Source organism: Ranitomeya imitator, chromosome 8 (assembly GCF_032444005.1).
Source record: "Ranitomeya imitator isolate aRanImi1 chromosome 8, aRanImi1.pri, whole genome shotgun sequence".
Taxonomy (NCBI): Eukaryota; Metazoa; Chordata; class Amphibia; order Anura; family Dendrobatidae; genus Ranitomeya; species Ranitomeya imitator.
Window position 1 is genome coordinate 184,291,740 of NC_091289.1, and position 15,971 is coordinate 184,307,710.

Sequence of the window (15,971 nt, forward strand, 5' to 3'; positions counted from 1 at the left end):
GCATCACACGGGATAAGATTAGATGCACAGCTCAGCAGACAGCATCACACGGGATAAGATTAGATGCACTGCTCAGCAGACAGCATCACACGGGATAAGATTAGATACACTGCTGAGCAGTCAGCATCACACGGGATAAGATTAGATGCACAGCTCAGCAGACAGCATCACAGGGGATAAGATTAGATGCACTGCTCAGCAGTCAGCATCACACGGGATAAGATTAGATACACAGCTCAGCAGATAGCATCACACGGGATAAGATTAGATGCACAGCTCAACAGACAGCATCACACGGGATAAGATTAGATACACTGCTCAGCAGACAGCATCACAGGGGATAAGATTAGATACACTGCTGAGCAGTCAGCATCACACGGGATAAGATTAGATACACAGCTCAGCAGACAGTATCACTCAGGATAGGATTAGATGCACAGCTCAGCAGACAGCATCACAGGGGATAAGATTAGATGCACAGCTCAGCAGACAGCATCACACGGGATAAGATTAGATGCACAGCTCAGCAGTCAGCATCACACAGGATAAGATTAGATGCACTGCTCAGCAGACAGCATCACAGGGGATAAGATTAGATACACTGCTGAGCAGTCAGCATCACAGGGGATAAGATTAGATACACTGCTGAGCAGTCAGCATCACACGGGATAAGATTAGATACACAGCTCAGCAGTCAGCATCACACAGGATAAGATTAGATGCACTGCTCAGCAGACAGCATCACAGGGGATAAGATTAGATACACTGCTCAGCAGACAGCATCACAGGGGATAAGATTAGATACACTGCTGAGCAGTCAGCATCACACGGGATAAGATTAGATACACAGCTCAGCAGACAGTATCACTCAGGATAGGATTAGATGCACAGCTCAGCAGTCAGCATCACACAGGATAAGATTAGATGCACTGCTCAGCAGTCAGCATCACACGGGATAAGATTAGATACACAGCTCAGCAGACAGCATCACACGGGATAAGATTAGATGCACAGCTCAGCAGTCAGCATCACACAGGATAAGATTAGATGCACTGCTCAGCAGTCAGCATCACACGGGATAAGATTAGATACACAGCTCAGCAGACAGCATCACACGGGATAAGATTAGATGCACAGCTCAGCAGTCAGCATCACACAGGATAAGATTAGATGCACTGCTCAGCAGACAGCATCACAGGGGATAAGATTAGATGCACTGCTCAGCAGACAGCATCACACGGGATAAGATTAGATGCACAGCTCAGCAGTCAGCATCACACAGGATAAGATTAGATGCACTGCTCAGCAGACAGCATCACAGGGGATAAGATTAGATGCACTGCTCAGCAGACAGCATCACACGGGATAAGATTAGATGCACTGCTCAGCAGACAGCATCACACGGGATAAGATTAGATACACAGCTCAGCAGACAGCATCACACAGGATAAGATTAGATGCACTGCTCAGCAGTCAGCATCACACGGGATAAGATTAGATACACAGCTCAGCAGACAGCATCACACGGGATAAGATTAGATGCACAGCTCAACAGACAGCATCACACGGGATAAGATTAGATACACTGCTGAGCAGTCAGCATCACACGGGATAAGATTAGATACACAGCTCAGCAGACAGCATCACAGGGGATAAGATTAGATGCACTGCTCAGCAGACAGCATCACACGGGATAAGATTAGATGCACAGCTCAGCAGTCAGCATCACACGGGATAAGATTAGATACACAGCTCAGCAGACAGCATCACACGGGATAAGATTAGATGCACAGCTCAGCAGTCAGCATCACACAGGATAAGATTAGATGCACAACTCAGCAGACAGCATCACACGGGATAAGATTAGATGCACAGCTCAGCAGACAGCATCACACGGGATAAGATTAGATGCACTGCTCAGCAGTCAGCATCACAGGGGATAAGATTAGATGCACTGCTCAGCAGACAGCATCACACGGGATAAGATTAGATGCACAGCTCAGCAGTCAGCATCACACGGGATAAGATTAGACACACAGCTCAGCAGACAGCATCACACGGGATAAGATTAGATGCACAGCTCAGCAGTCAGCATCACACGGGATAAGATTAGATACACAGCTCAGCAGACAGCATCACACGGGATAAGATTAGATGCACAGCTCAGCAGTCAGCATCACACAGGATAAGATTAGATGCACAACTCAGCAGACAGCATCACACGGGATAAGATTAGATGCACAGCTCAGCAGACAGCATCACACGGGATAAGATTAGATGCACTGCTCAGCAGTCAGCATCACAGGGGATAAGATTAGATGCACAACTCAGCAGTCAGCATCACACAGGATAAGATTAGATGCACAACTCAGCAGACAGCATCACACGGGATAAGATTAGATGCACAGCTCAGCAGACAGCATCACACGGGATAAGATTAGATGCACTGCTCAGCAGTCAGCATCACAGGGGATAAGATTAGATGCACTGCTCAGCAGACAGCATCACACGGGATAAGATTAGATGCACAGCTCAGCAGTCAGCATCACACGGGATAAGATTAGATACACAGCTCAGCAGACAGCATCACACGGGATAAGATTAGATGCACAGCTCAGCAGTCAGCATCACACGGGATAAGATTAGATACACAGCTCAGCAGACAGCATCACACGGGATAAGATTAGATGCACAGCTCAGCAGTCAGCATCACACAGGATAAGATTAGATGCACAACTCAGCAGACAGCATCACACGGGACAAGATTAGATGCACAGCTCAGCAGACAGCATCACACGGGATAAGATTAGATGCACTGCTCAGCAGTCAGCATCACACGGGATAAGATTAGATGCACAGCTCAGCAGACAGCATCACACGGGATAAGATTAGATGCACAGCTCAGCAGTCAGCATCACACGGGATAAGATTAGATACACAGCTCAGCAGACAGCATCACACGGGATAAGATTAGATACACTGCTGAGCAGTCAGCATCACACAGGATAAGATTAGATACACTGCTGAGCAGACAGCATCATAGGGGATAAGATTAGATACACTGCTCAGCAGAAAGCATCACACGGGATAAGATTAGATGCACAGCTCAGCAGACAGCATCACACGGGATAAGATTAGATACACTGCTGAGCAGACAGTATCACACGGGATAAGATTAGATGCACAGCTCAGCAGACAGCATCACACGGGATAAGATTAGATGCACAGCTCAGCAGACAGTATCACACGGGATAAGATTAGATGCACTGCTCAGCAGACAGCATCACACGGGATAAGATTAGATGCACTGCTCAGCAGACAGCATCACACGGGATAAGATTAGATACACTGCTCAGCAGACAGCATCACACGGGATAAGATTAGATACACTGCTCAGCAGACAGCATCACACGGGATAAGATTAGATACACTGCTCAGCAGAAAGCATCACACGGGATAAGATTAGATGCACTGCTCAGCAGTCAGCATCACACGGGATAAGATTAGATGCACAGCTCAGCAGACAGCATCACACGGGATAAGATTAGATGCACAGCTCAGCAGACAGTATCACACGGGATAAGATTAGATGCACAGCTCAGCAGACAGCATCACACGGGATAAGATTAGATACACTGCTGAGCAGACAGTATCACACGGGATAAGATTAGATGCACAGCTCAGCAGACAGCATCACACGGGATAAGATTAGATGCACAGCTCAGCAGACAGCATCACAGGGGATAAGATTAGATACACTGCTGAGCAGTCAGCATCACACGGGATAAGATTAGATGCACAGCTCAGCAGACAGCATCACAGGGGATAAGATTAGATGCACAGCTCAGCAGACAGCATCACACGGGATAAGATTAGATACACTGCTCAGCAGACAGCATCACACGGGATAAGATTAGATGCACAGCTCAGCAGACAGCATCACACGGGATAAGATTAGATGCACAGCTCAGCAGACAGTATCACACGGGATAAGATTAGATGCACAGCTCAGCAGACAGCATCACACGGGATAAGATTAGATACACTGCTGAGCAGACAGTATCACACGGGATAAGATTAGATGCACAGCTCAGCAGACAGCATCACACGGGATAAGATTAGATGCACAGCTCAGCAGACAGCATCACAGGGGATAAGATTAGATACACTGCTGAGCAGTCAGCATCACACGGGATAAGATTAGATGCACAGCTCAGCAGACAGCATCACAGGGGATAAGATTAGATGCACAGCTCAGCAGACAGCATCACACGGGATAAGATTAGATACACTGCTCAGCAGACAGCATCACACGGGATAAGATTAGATACACTGCTCAGCAGACAGCATCACACGGGATAAGATTAGATACACAGCTCAGCAGACAGCATCACACGGGATAAGATTAGATACACAGCTCAGCAGACAGCATCACACGGGATAAGATTAGATACACTGCTCAGCAGACAGCATCACACGGGATAAGATTAGATGCACAGCTCAGCAGACAGCATCACAGGGGATAAGATTAGATACACTGCTGAGCAGTCAGCATCACACGGGATAAGATTAGATACACAGCTCAGCAGTCAGCATCACACGGGATAAGATTAGATACACAGCTCAGCAGACAGCATCACACGGGATAAGATTAGATGCACAGCTCAGCAGACAGCATCACACGGGATAAGATTAGATGCACTGCTCAGCAGACAGCATCACACGGGATAAGATTAGATACACTGCTCAGCAGACAGTATCACACAGGATAAGATTAGATACACTGCTGAGCAGACAGCATCACACGGGATAAGATTAGATACACTGCTCAGTAGACAGCATCACACGGGATAAGATTAGATGCACAGCTCAGCAGACAGCATCACACAGGATAAGATTAGATGCACAGCTCAGCAGACAGCATCACACGAGATAAGATTAGATACACTGCTCAGTAGACAGCATCACACGGGATAAGATTAGATGCACAGCTCAGCAGTCAGCATCACACAGGATAAGATTAGATGCACAGCTCAGCAGACAGCATCACACGGGATAAGATTAGATGCACTGCTCAGCAGACAGCATCACACAGGATAAGATTAGATACACAGCTCAGCAGACAGCATCACACGGGATAAGATTAGATACACTGCTGAGCAGACAGCATCACACGGGATAAGATTAGATACACTGCTGAGCAGACAGCATCACACGGGATAAGATTAGATACACTGCTCAGTAGACAGCATCACACGGGATAAGATTAGATGCACAGCTCAGCAGACAGCATCACACGGGATAAGATTAGATGCACAGCTCAGCAGACAGCATCACACGAGATAAGATTAGATGCACTGCTCAGTAGACAGCATCACAGGGGATAAGATTAGATACACTGCTGAGCAGTCAGCATCACACGGGATAAGATTAGATGCACTGCTCAGTAGACAGCATCACAGGGGATAAGATTAGATACACTGCTGAGCAGTCAGCATCACAGGGGATAAGATTAGATGCACAGCTCAGCAGACAGTATCACACGGGATAAGATTAGATGCACAGCTCAGCAGTCAGCATCACACAGGATAAGATTAGATGCACAGCTCAGCAGACAGCATCACACGGGATAAGATTAGATGCACTGCTCAGTAGACAGCATCACACGGGATAAGATTAGATGCACAGCTCAGCAGTCAGCATCACACAGGATAAGATTAGATGCACAGCTCAGCAGACAGCATCACACGGGATAAGATTAGATGCACTGCTCAGCAGACAGCATCACAGGGGATAAGATTAGATGCACAACTCAGCAGACAGCATCACACGGGATAAGATTAGATGCACAGCTCAGCAGACAGCATCACACGGGATAAGATTAGATGCACAACTCAGCAGACAGCATCACACGGGATAAGATTAGATGCACTGCTCAGCAGACAGCATCACACGGGATAAGATTAGATGCACAGCTCAGCAGACAGCAGCACACGGGATAAGATTAGATACACAGCTCAGCAGACAGCATCACACGGGATAAGATTAGATGCACTGCTCAGCAGACAGTATCACACGGGATAAGATTAGATACACTGCTGAGCAGACATTATCACACGGGATAAGATTAGATACACAGCTCAGCAGACAGCATCACACGAGATAAGATTAGATACACAGCTCAGCAGACAGCATCACACGGGATAAGATTAGATACACTGCTGAGCAGACATTATCACACGGGATAAGATTAGATGCACAGCTCAGCAGACAGCATCACACGAGATAAGATTAGATACACTGCTGAGCAGACAGTATCACACGGGATAAGATTAGATACACTGCTGAGCAGACAGCATCACAGGGGATAAGATTAGATGCACAACTCAGCAGTCAGCATCACAGGGGATAAGATTAGATACACTGCTGAGCAGACAGTATCACACGGGATAAGATTAGATGCACAACTCAGCACTACACCTCATACCGCACAATGTACAGATACTTAATAATAGTAAGTGACAGCTAACACCAATACTACATGAATCTATGCAGCTCTGGTTGTGACTGGAGGATGACATAAGACGCCAGTGATGATAGACAGGAGGGGATGTAGGTCCGGTGCGGGGCTCAGACTGGAAAGTGTTATCCCGGCTGATATGGGAAGGAAATGTCAGATGTGACACACGATAATGTCATCAGCGCTGATTACACTGTGCGAGTACAACACAACCTAATTAAGACACCGCGCCGACAAATGCCGGGAAGTAACGTAACGATCCTGTCTGCCAGCGCTGATCTGCTACGAAACGGCACGTCAGAGGGAAAGATGTGGAGAAAATGGAATCACACAGGTCCTCCAGCTGCTATCTATTATATATTATCTATCATCTATCTATTATCTATCGATTATCTATCTATTATCTATTTATTTATCTATCTATCTATTATCTATCATCTCTATCTATCTATTATCTATTATATATTATCTATCATCTATCTATTATCTATCGATTATCTATCTATTATCTATCATCTCTATCTATCTATTATTTATCTATCATCTATCTATTATCTATTATATATTATGTATCATCTATATATTATCTATCATCTCTATCTATCTATCTATTATTTATCTATCTATTATATATTATCTATCATCTATCTATTATATATTATGTATTATGTATCTATCATCTATCTATTATTTATCTATCTATTATCTATCATCTATCTATTATCTCTATCTATATATTATTTATCTATCATCTATCTATCATCTATTATCTATCATCTATTACACAGGTCTGCGACTAAAAAGATGTTTGATTATTTTCATCTAATTTCCATGTATTTTGGTGTGCTGAAAACGAAAAAAATATTGAAAAAAATCCTGGACATCAGGATTTGCCATAAAATGCAAAATACTCTTCAGACTTTCAGCTTTAATTTGAGGGTATCCACATTAAAATTGGATGAAGGGTTTAGGAGTTTCAGCTCCTTAACATGTGCCACCCTGTTTTTAAATGGACCAAAAGTAATTGGACAGATTCAATAATTTTAAATAAAATGTTCATTTCTAGCACTTGGTTGAAAACCCTTTGTTGGCAATGACTGCCTGAAGTCTTGAACTCATGGGCATCACCAGACGCTGTGTTTCCTCCTTTTTGATGTTCTGCCAGGCCTTCACTGCGGTGGTTTTCAGTTGCTGTTTGTTTGTGGCCTTTCTGTCTGAAGTTTAGTCTTTAACAAGTGAAATGCTGCTCAATTGGGTTGAGATCAGGTGACTGACTTGGCCATTCCAGAATATTCCACTTCTTTGCTTTAATAAACTCCTGTGTTGCTTTGGCTTTATGTTTTGGGTCATTGTCCATCTAACATAGTAACATAGTTAGTAAGGCCGAAAAAAGACATTTGTCCATCCAGTTCAGCCTATATTCCATCATAATAAATCCCCAGATCTACGTCCTTCTACAGAACCTAATAATTGTATGATACAATATTGTTCTGCTCCAGGAAGACATCCAGGCCTCTCTTGAACTCCTCAACTGAGTTCGCCATCACCACCTCCTCAGGCAAGCAATTCCAGATTCTCACTGCCCTAACAGTAAAGAATCCTCTTCTATGTTGGTGGAAAAACCTTCTCTCCTCCAGACGCAAAGAATGCCCCCTTGTGCCCGTCACCTTCCTTGGTATAAACAGATCCTCAGCGAGATATTTGTATTGTCCCCTTATATACTTCAGAATTCATTCGGCTGCTTCTGTCCTGTGTCACATCATCAATAAACACTAGTGACCCAGGGCCACTGGCAGCCGTGCATGCCCGCGCCATCACACTGCCTCCGCTGTGTTTTACAGATGATGTGGTATGCTTTGGATCATGAGCTGTACCACGCCTTCGCCATACTTTTCTCTTTCCATCATTCTGGTAGAGGTTGATCTTGGTTTCATCTGTCCAAAGAATGTTCTTCCAGAACTGTGCGGCTTTTTTAGATGTTTTTAGCCTTTTTATTCTTGATGCTTATGAGTGGCTGCACCGTGCAGTGAACCCTCTGTAGTTACTTTCATGCAGTCTTCTCTTTATGGTAGATTTGGATATTGATCCGCCGACCTCCTGGAGAGTGTTGTTCACTTGGTCGGCTGTTGTGAAGGGGTTTCTCTTCACCATGAAGATTATTCTACGATCATCCACCACTGTTGTCTTCCGTGGGCGCCCAGGTCTTTTTGCATTGATGAGTTCACCAGTGCTTTCTTTCTTTCTCAGGATGTACCAAACTGTAGATTTTGCCACTCCTAATATTGTAGCAATTTCTCGGATGGGTTTTTTCTGTTTTCGCAGCTTAAGGATGGCTTGTTTCACCTGCATGGAGAGCTCCTTTACCGCATGTTTACTTCACAGCAAAACCTTCCAAATGCAGCACCACACCTCAAATCAACTCCAGGCCTTTTATCTGCTTAATTGAGAATGACATAACGAAGGGATTGCCCACACGTGTCCATGAAATAGCCTTGGAGTCAATTGTCCAATTACTTTTGGTCCCTTTTAAAAACAGGGTGGCACATGTTAAGGAGCTGAAACTCCTAAACCCTTCATCCAATTTTAATGTGGATACCCTCAAATGAAAGCTGAAAGTCTGAACTTCAACTGCATCTGAATTGTTTTGTTTAAAATTCATTGTGGTAAGGACTATAACCAAAATTAGAAAAATGTTGTCTCTGTCCAAATATATATGGACCTAACTGTATATTACTGGAAGGGGTCAGAAGTGGGGATATTATATCAGGATGGGGGACATATATTGCTGGAAGGGGCCAAGCATGGGGGTTATTATATCAAGAAAGAAGGGAGACATTATGACAGGAAGGGGCCCAAAATGGGGGACGTCATACCAGGAAAATGCCAGGATGGATGACAATATATCTGAAAGGGACACGAGAAGAGGGATATTATTACAGGATAGGGGACATTGGATCACATGTCTTTATAGGATCTAGGACACTACAAGGGCCCATACATCTGATGAACATGCACGAGGAGCCAAGGTCCAAATTTTGCACTGAGCCCTTCAGACTCTAGTTACGTCACTAGTCCTGGGGGTCTGGAGCAAGACTTGATTTGATCAGGTGATTTCCTGGGGGACACATTTTAAGAGCTGTGGTCTCTGATAATACTTCTGATTTAAATCCAGCAAAGGATTATTGAAATAATACATTTATGAAGAGTACAAATGCAAAATATTTGTTAATATAGTAAAAAGTGAAATCTGCATAAAATGTAAATATTTGGCTCTAGTATGAATCATGAATTACATTGTCTTATACTCCAATCACATCCGGAGCTGCATGTAGAATTCTGAAGCTGCCAGAATTTGTGATTCGTGCTTGATTAGTATCATTGAAGAATTCACGGTGCATGTAAATGACAATCCAACAGTTCTGAACATCAGAAATGATTTCTAGACTTTCCTACAGTCACAGTAAAGACTCAGTTTCTATCCTAGCCCTGTGTCTAAATAACCTGGAAGGACAAAGATCTGTGATATTCCAAGTGTCTGTCTGCAAAACGGTGAACGCAGCTCCGGTTGTGTCTGGAGTACAATACGTGACGTAACTCTGGAAGACAACCCTGACTCTCGCCTATTTTATGGGAGTCATTTGTGAATGTGGCTGATAAAATGTCAAACCCATAAAACAGATTTGTATCAGAATGAAGAAACATTTGTTGCCGTAAATGTAAATGGGAAATCTCGTTATTAAACGTTATGGTCCGATGATTTGCGCATCTGTTGGAGGAATGCTTTATAGGCGGAGGACGCACAGAAGCGGCTCGTCCCAGTCCGGGGATAACGACCGTGTGATGGGTTCTGCCTCCGACTGACTCGGGATACTCGGAACTCAACGTACGGTTCCTCCAGGATGTGGATTCTCCGAGTTCTCCGGTTTCCTCCCACACTCCATAGATAGGGAATGTAGATTGTGAGCCCCAATGGGGACAGTGGTGATGTTTGCGGAATATGATGGCGCTATATAAGCAGAATAAAACAAACAATCATTCATTTGGCCACTCTCCTTAGATAACATTTTGCTGCCACATATTCGATCAGATAAAAGCTTTATCTCCCGGCTGCTCCATTCACACAAACACTGGACTGGAGCGAGCATTGATGCGGGGGAAAATGTATGGGGGAACCTTAAAAGTCAGGTGGGCATATGCATATGATGGCCGGGAGATAATAATAATAATAATCTTTATTTTTATATAGCGCTAACATATTCTGCAGCGCTTTACATTTTGCACACATTATCGTCGCTGTCCCCGATGGGGCTCACAATCTAAATTCCCTATCAGTATGTCTTTGGAATGTGGGAGGAAACTGGAGAGCCCGGAGGAAACCCACGCAAACACGGAGAGAACATACAAACTCTTTGCAGATGTTGTCCTTGGTGGGGTTTGAACCCAGGACTCCAGCGCTGCAAGGCTGCTGTGCTAACCACTGCGCCACCGTGCTGCCCATATAAAAATCATCAGCGGATCGTGCGGATATGACGCACTGCTGATAACACGGGATTCTCTGCACGCAGAGCGATCTTATTTGTGATTGTTCTGTGGACATAAAATATTAATCAGGAAATCTATAGAGGCAGAAAGTGACAAATGCGGCCGATCAGAGGTCGTTTAATGGCCGCGACTGGGTCATATTACTTTCAATGGCGGACGCATCGCTAGCGCACGCCCAAAATGGGCGTGCGCTAGCGATGTGCCGTCATTGAGTGACGGACCCGAGAGGCGGGCTGCAGCGTTTCCGGGTCCGTCACTGCTAGCGCAGATAGAGCTAGCAGATGCTCCATCTGCGCTAGCGCTGTGCAAACGTCGGCACTTGCGTTAGTGCAGTCCGTTTAACGGATGTGTTGAACGGACTGCACTAACGCAGTGTGAACTTAGCCTAAGGCTATGTGCACACGTTGCGGATTAGGCTTAGGAATTTCTGGTGCAGATTCTGTCTCTCCTGGCAGAAAACGCACCTGCGGATTTGTTGCATTTTTTGTGCGGTTCCGCAGCGTTTTTTGTGCGTTTTTGCTGTGGTTTTACTGCGTTTTTTTTACCCCTGCGGTTTTCTATAATGGAATGGGTACAAAAACGCTGCAGATTCACAAAAAAGAAGTGACATGTTACTTCTTTTAAACCGCAGCGTTTCCGCAGCGGATTTTCCGCAAAGTGTGCGCAGTATTTTTTTTCTCATTGATTTACATTGTACTGTAAATCAATTACGGATCTGCACCGCAAAAAACGCTGCAGATCCGCAGAGAATCCGCAACGTGTGCACATACCCTAATAAGTCTCTGTGACCACCAGGAGTCTTTGACGCTGTATATTTTTGCTGCATCAAAACCACAAAGGCTTAGGCTTATGTTCACACGTTGCATTTTTGCTGAATTTTTTTTTAATGCAAAATTTAAGCTGCGTTTTACAGTAACAGGAAAGGCTATCAGATTTCAGAAATCTTATCCACGCTTTTTTTTTCTAACTTATTTGTTTTTTTTAAAGAAGCAGCGTGTCACTTCTTTCAGCGTATTTTTCACCCATTAAAGCAAAGAGTTAAGTGTAAAAAATGCAGCAAAAACGCAGCTATCAGGTTTTGTTGCAAAAACCTAAGGAATTTGCATCATGTCTTTTTGGGCACCAGACTTTATCAGCATGCACAAGGCACAAGAAAAATGCAGCAAAAACTCAGGGAAACCTGCGTTTTATAGGCAGCTTCTTTACTGTCTGCAGAAAAAAAAAGCGCAGAAAAAACGCAGCGTGTGAACATAGCCTTATAGTTCCAGCCCAGTGGATGGGATTTATAGGGATTTTTTTTTTTTGCTCAGAGACAACTGATCTGTGGTGCAAATCCACAAGATGTCAATTTTCCCTTGCAGGTACACTGATCTTTAGGAGTAATTTTTTTTCCCATAGACTTGATGCAGAAAAATTTCAGATAAAAAAATCCACAATAATTTGTAGGGCTTTTCCACTGTAGAAAATGCATAAAAAACGCACGTCATCCGCACATGTCTGTATCAATAAATTTTCGCCAAGGCCAAATAAAAGGAAGTATCACAAACTCAAAAGCAAAGTAGCTTTATATAAAACGTGACAAAGCAACAAGAGTAAAAAAAAAAAAGTGGAGTAAAAAATCTGATAAAATCACATGTAAAAAAAAAAACGAAGCAAGTAACATAATTTCTATAATTTGTGCAGAAATGCTGCCACTCACCAACAGCCCATCATGGGAATGTTGCCTTAAAGGGATATGTTTTCTACGAGTTTGTCTTTTTTTCACCTATTGTTTTCCCATTGTTTGTGTAACTATTTATTCTACTACCTTTTAGAGAAACATTTTAATCCCGAACGTTTAAAGAATCCATTGAGCGTCAGAGAATATTATCTGGCGGCATGATGTGAAGGAAATGGTCCTGAAGCAGCACAGAGGATTTAAGATGTCGGCTGATCTTGTTGGGGGGGCAATGACCTGTCCAGTGACGATGGTGTTTTAGGGGTCAGGGCAGAGGAAGGATGGACGGAGCAGAATCCATGCAATGAGTTTAACTTCAGAAGGTGCGGGGTTCTCATCAGCAGCACAGAGTATTTAAGGAGAGACGTGTGCTGATGTAAGGGTAGAAAATCACCTCCCTGCGTGACCATTCGTTTGCTTTTTTTTTAATAAGATTTACATGATTGCTTGACTTACATATATATATATATACAGACTGGAACAATAATGTGGGGCTCAAAAACACAATTCTATAGACAATTACATAAGACAGACTGAAGAAATAATAAAAACAAATATGCAAAAGAATGAAAATAATAACAAAACATAACAAGTCCTCAGCATCTACCGGGCAGTCAGCTATCAAGTGCAATTCCTTTAAAATTGAAACAGCGCCACTCCTATCCACAGGCCGTGTCTGGTATTGCAGCTCATTTCTTTTAAAGCTAATGAGGATGATAGATAAGTGTGACGCTGTTTTTAAAAATCTCAGTAAAAAAAAAACTTTAAACAAAGCCATGGAAAGTTAATAGTTAATAGTCTTGGCAATAATGAAACAAATCTGAAAGGAGAAGTCCAGGTCAGGTAGTCATCGCCTCCGACCTCCCATAGAGAATAAGTAATGTGCCCAAACTACGCACAAAAAGATTCCCGTCCCCCCCGGATTCTATTAAAACTGAACACAGTAAATTGTTATTAGAGATGCAAACAGTAAGATAAGAAATGATACGTACACTTATCGGCTGACTTTTTGGCACGTCATAGACACCTTCTTTCTTATGGCTGGTGGGGACCTAGAATTAAGTCAGATATGTTCTAGGTAAATATGGAATGTAAATGTATCACAGTCACACACAGAACAGATACGTCAGGACAGGAACGAGACAGACATGGCTACTGTAATTCATGTACTCCGATATCACATGGACATGGTGCAAGAACAGGTCGAGACGACGCACAAGGAGCTGAGGACTCATTGCACAATTAATAAATACACAAAAAAGGAAGAAAAAGAAACTATAAAGTAATATTGTCGAGTCCAGATGTGGAGAGTGTTGATTTCTATAGGCATCGTGTAATACTGCATTGTTGTAGGCTAAAGAGACTGGTGGGAAAACCAAGATCCCCCACCATAATCAGAGGAACAGAACGACCCATAATCAGAGGAACAGAACCCCCCATAATCAGAGGAACAGAACCCCCCCATAATCAGAGGAACAGAACCCCCCATAATCAGAGGAACAGAACCCCCCACTATAATCAGAGGAACAGAACCCCCCATAATCAGAGGAACAGAACCCCCCATAATCAGAGGAACAGAACCCCCCACTATAATCAGAGGAACAGAACCCCCCATAATCAGAGGAACAGAACCCCCCACTATAATCAGAGGAACAGAACCCCCCATAATCAGAGGAACAGAACCCCCCATAATCAGAGGAACAGAACCCCCCCCATAATCAGAGGAACAGAACCCCCCCATAATCAGAGGAACAGAGCCCCCCACCATAATCAGAGGAACAGAACCCCCCCTCCCCATAATCAGAGGAACAGAACCCCCCACCATAATCAGAGGAACAGAACCCCCCATAATCAGAGGAACAGAACCCCCCACCATAATCAGAGCAGCAGATCCCCCATCATAATCAGAGCAGCAGATCCCCCACCATAATCAGCAGCAGATCCCCCCACCATAATCAGAGGAACAGATCCCCCACCATAATCAGAGCAGCAGATCCCCCACCATAATCAGAGCAGCAGATCCCCCACCATAATCAGCAGCAGATCCCCCACCATAATCAGAGCAGCAGATCCCTCAACATAGATAGATGATAGATAATAGATGATAATAGATAGATAATAGATATATGATAGATAGATAGATGATAATAGATGATAAATAGATGCTAGATAGATAATAGGTAAATAGATGATATACAGATAATAGATACGGTAGATTATAATAGATAGATGATAGATAGATGATAGATAGATGATAGATAGATTTAGTTCGGAACATTGACATTGTAACACCAAGAAGAAAACGTGGAACTATGGAAATCACAGGACAGATAGATTACTGATCTGCAAAACGAGTAAAACTGGAAACAACATTTTTTAAATTTTCAGAATGGGGCTGGAGCCATGTGCAGAAATCCCGACACCTCCGGCCTCAGCTGCTATCACCGAGATTACTAATGGTCGTCTGAGAAAGGGTCTGCCGCTGAATGCACTGGAGCAAATCATCAAGATCCGCTGCTGGCAGCTCCTGTGTAATCAGCGACCAATGACGTCCTAGATGTGGTAGATAGAGACAAGTCCTGAGACTCTGCAGCCATGGGAGCACATTTAGGCCATGTAGGCGGTTCACAGTAAGGGCACAGATGACCTTATAAATTGGACGGGGATCGAACAGCAGTGCTTGGACTGGCCGCGACTCTCTTGAGCTGCATAGAAATCTATGGAGTCGTCACACTTGGGTCTGGAGAGCAGCCGACCAGTCCGTGGACTACAGTCCGATCTTGGTCAGACTTATACGGTTGTTTGACTGCTCACTAACATGCGGCCTGACGTAGTGCTGGGACACTGGAGAACATTCCTATAACAGCCACTAATATCATCAAAGATAACATGTCCGTCCATCCTGTGATCTCCAGTATTCCACGGCTTATGATCCTTGGTGTTTCAATTTCAATGTCGAGAAAGAGAGATTTCCCCAGATCCAAACTACATTGTTTTTAACGGAGTTCGAATACAGTTATTGTACCAGAACCCAAACTTCTACAGGTCCACTCATCCCTAATGAATGGATATGCAGTGAATGATGTCATCGTTCTGTGCAGTGATGTCATCGTTCTGTGCAGTGATGTCATCGTTCTGTGCAGTGATGTCATCGTTCTGTGCAGTGATGTCATCGTTCTGTGCAGTGATGTC

At 43.8% G+C, this 15,971-nt stretch overlaps 1 protein-coding gene across 8 annotated transcripts in view; it reads right to left on the reverse strand.

The window, feature by feature from the left end:
• Positions 1-15,971, reverse strand: part of DAB1 (DAB adaptor protein 1) — a 769,394-nt gene that overhangs the window by 45,473 nt on the left and 707,950 nt on the right. For 6 of the 8 annotated variants that reach the window (XM_069738100.1, XM_069738104.1, XM_069738101.1 and 3 more), the window contains one exon: positions 13,772-13,831. The exons of the other annotated variants lie outside the window; for them this stretch is intronic. In XM_069738100.1, the coding sequence (XP_069594201.1) occupies positions 13,772-13,831 (60 nt within the window). The remainder of the gene's footprint in view (positions 1-13,771; positions 13,832-15,971) is intronic. 8 annotated transcript variants of the gene reach the window in all.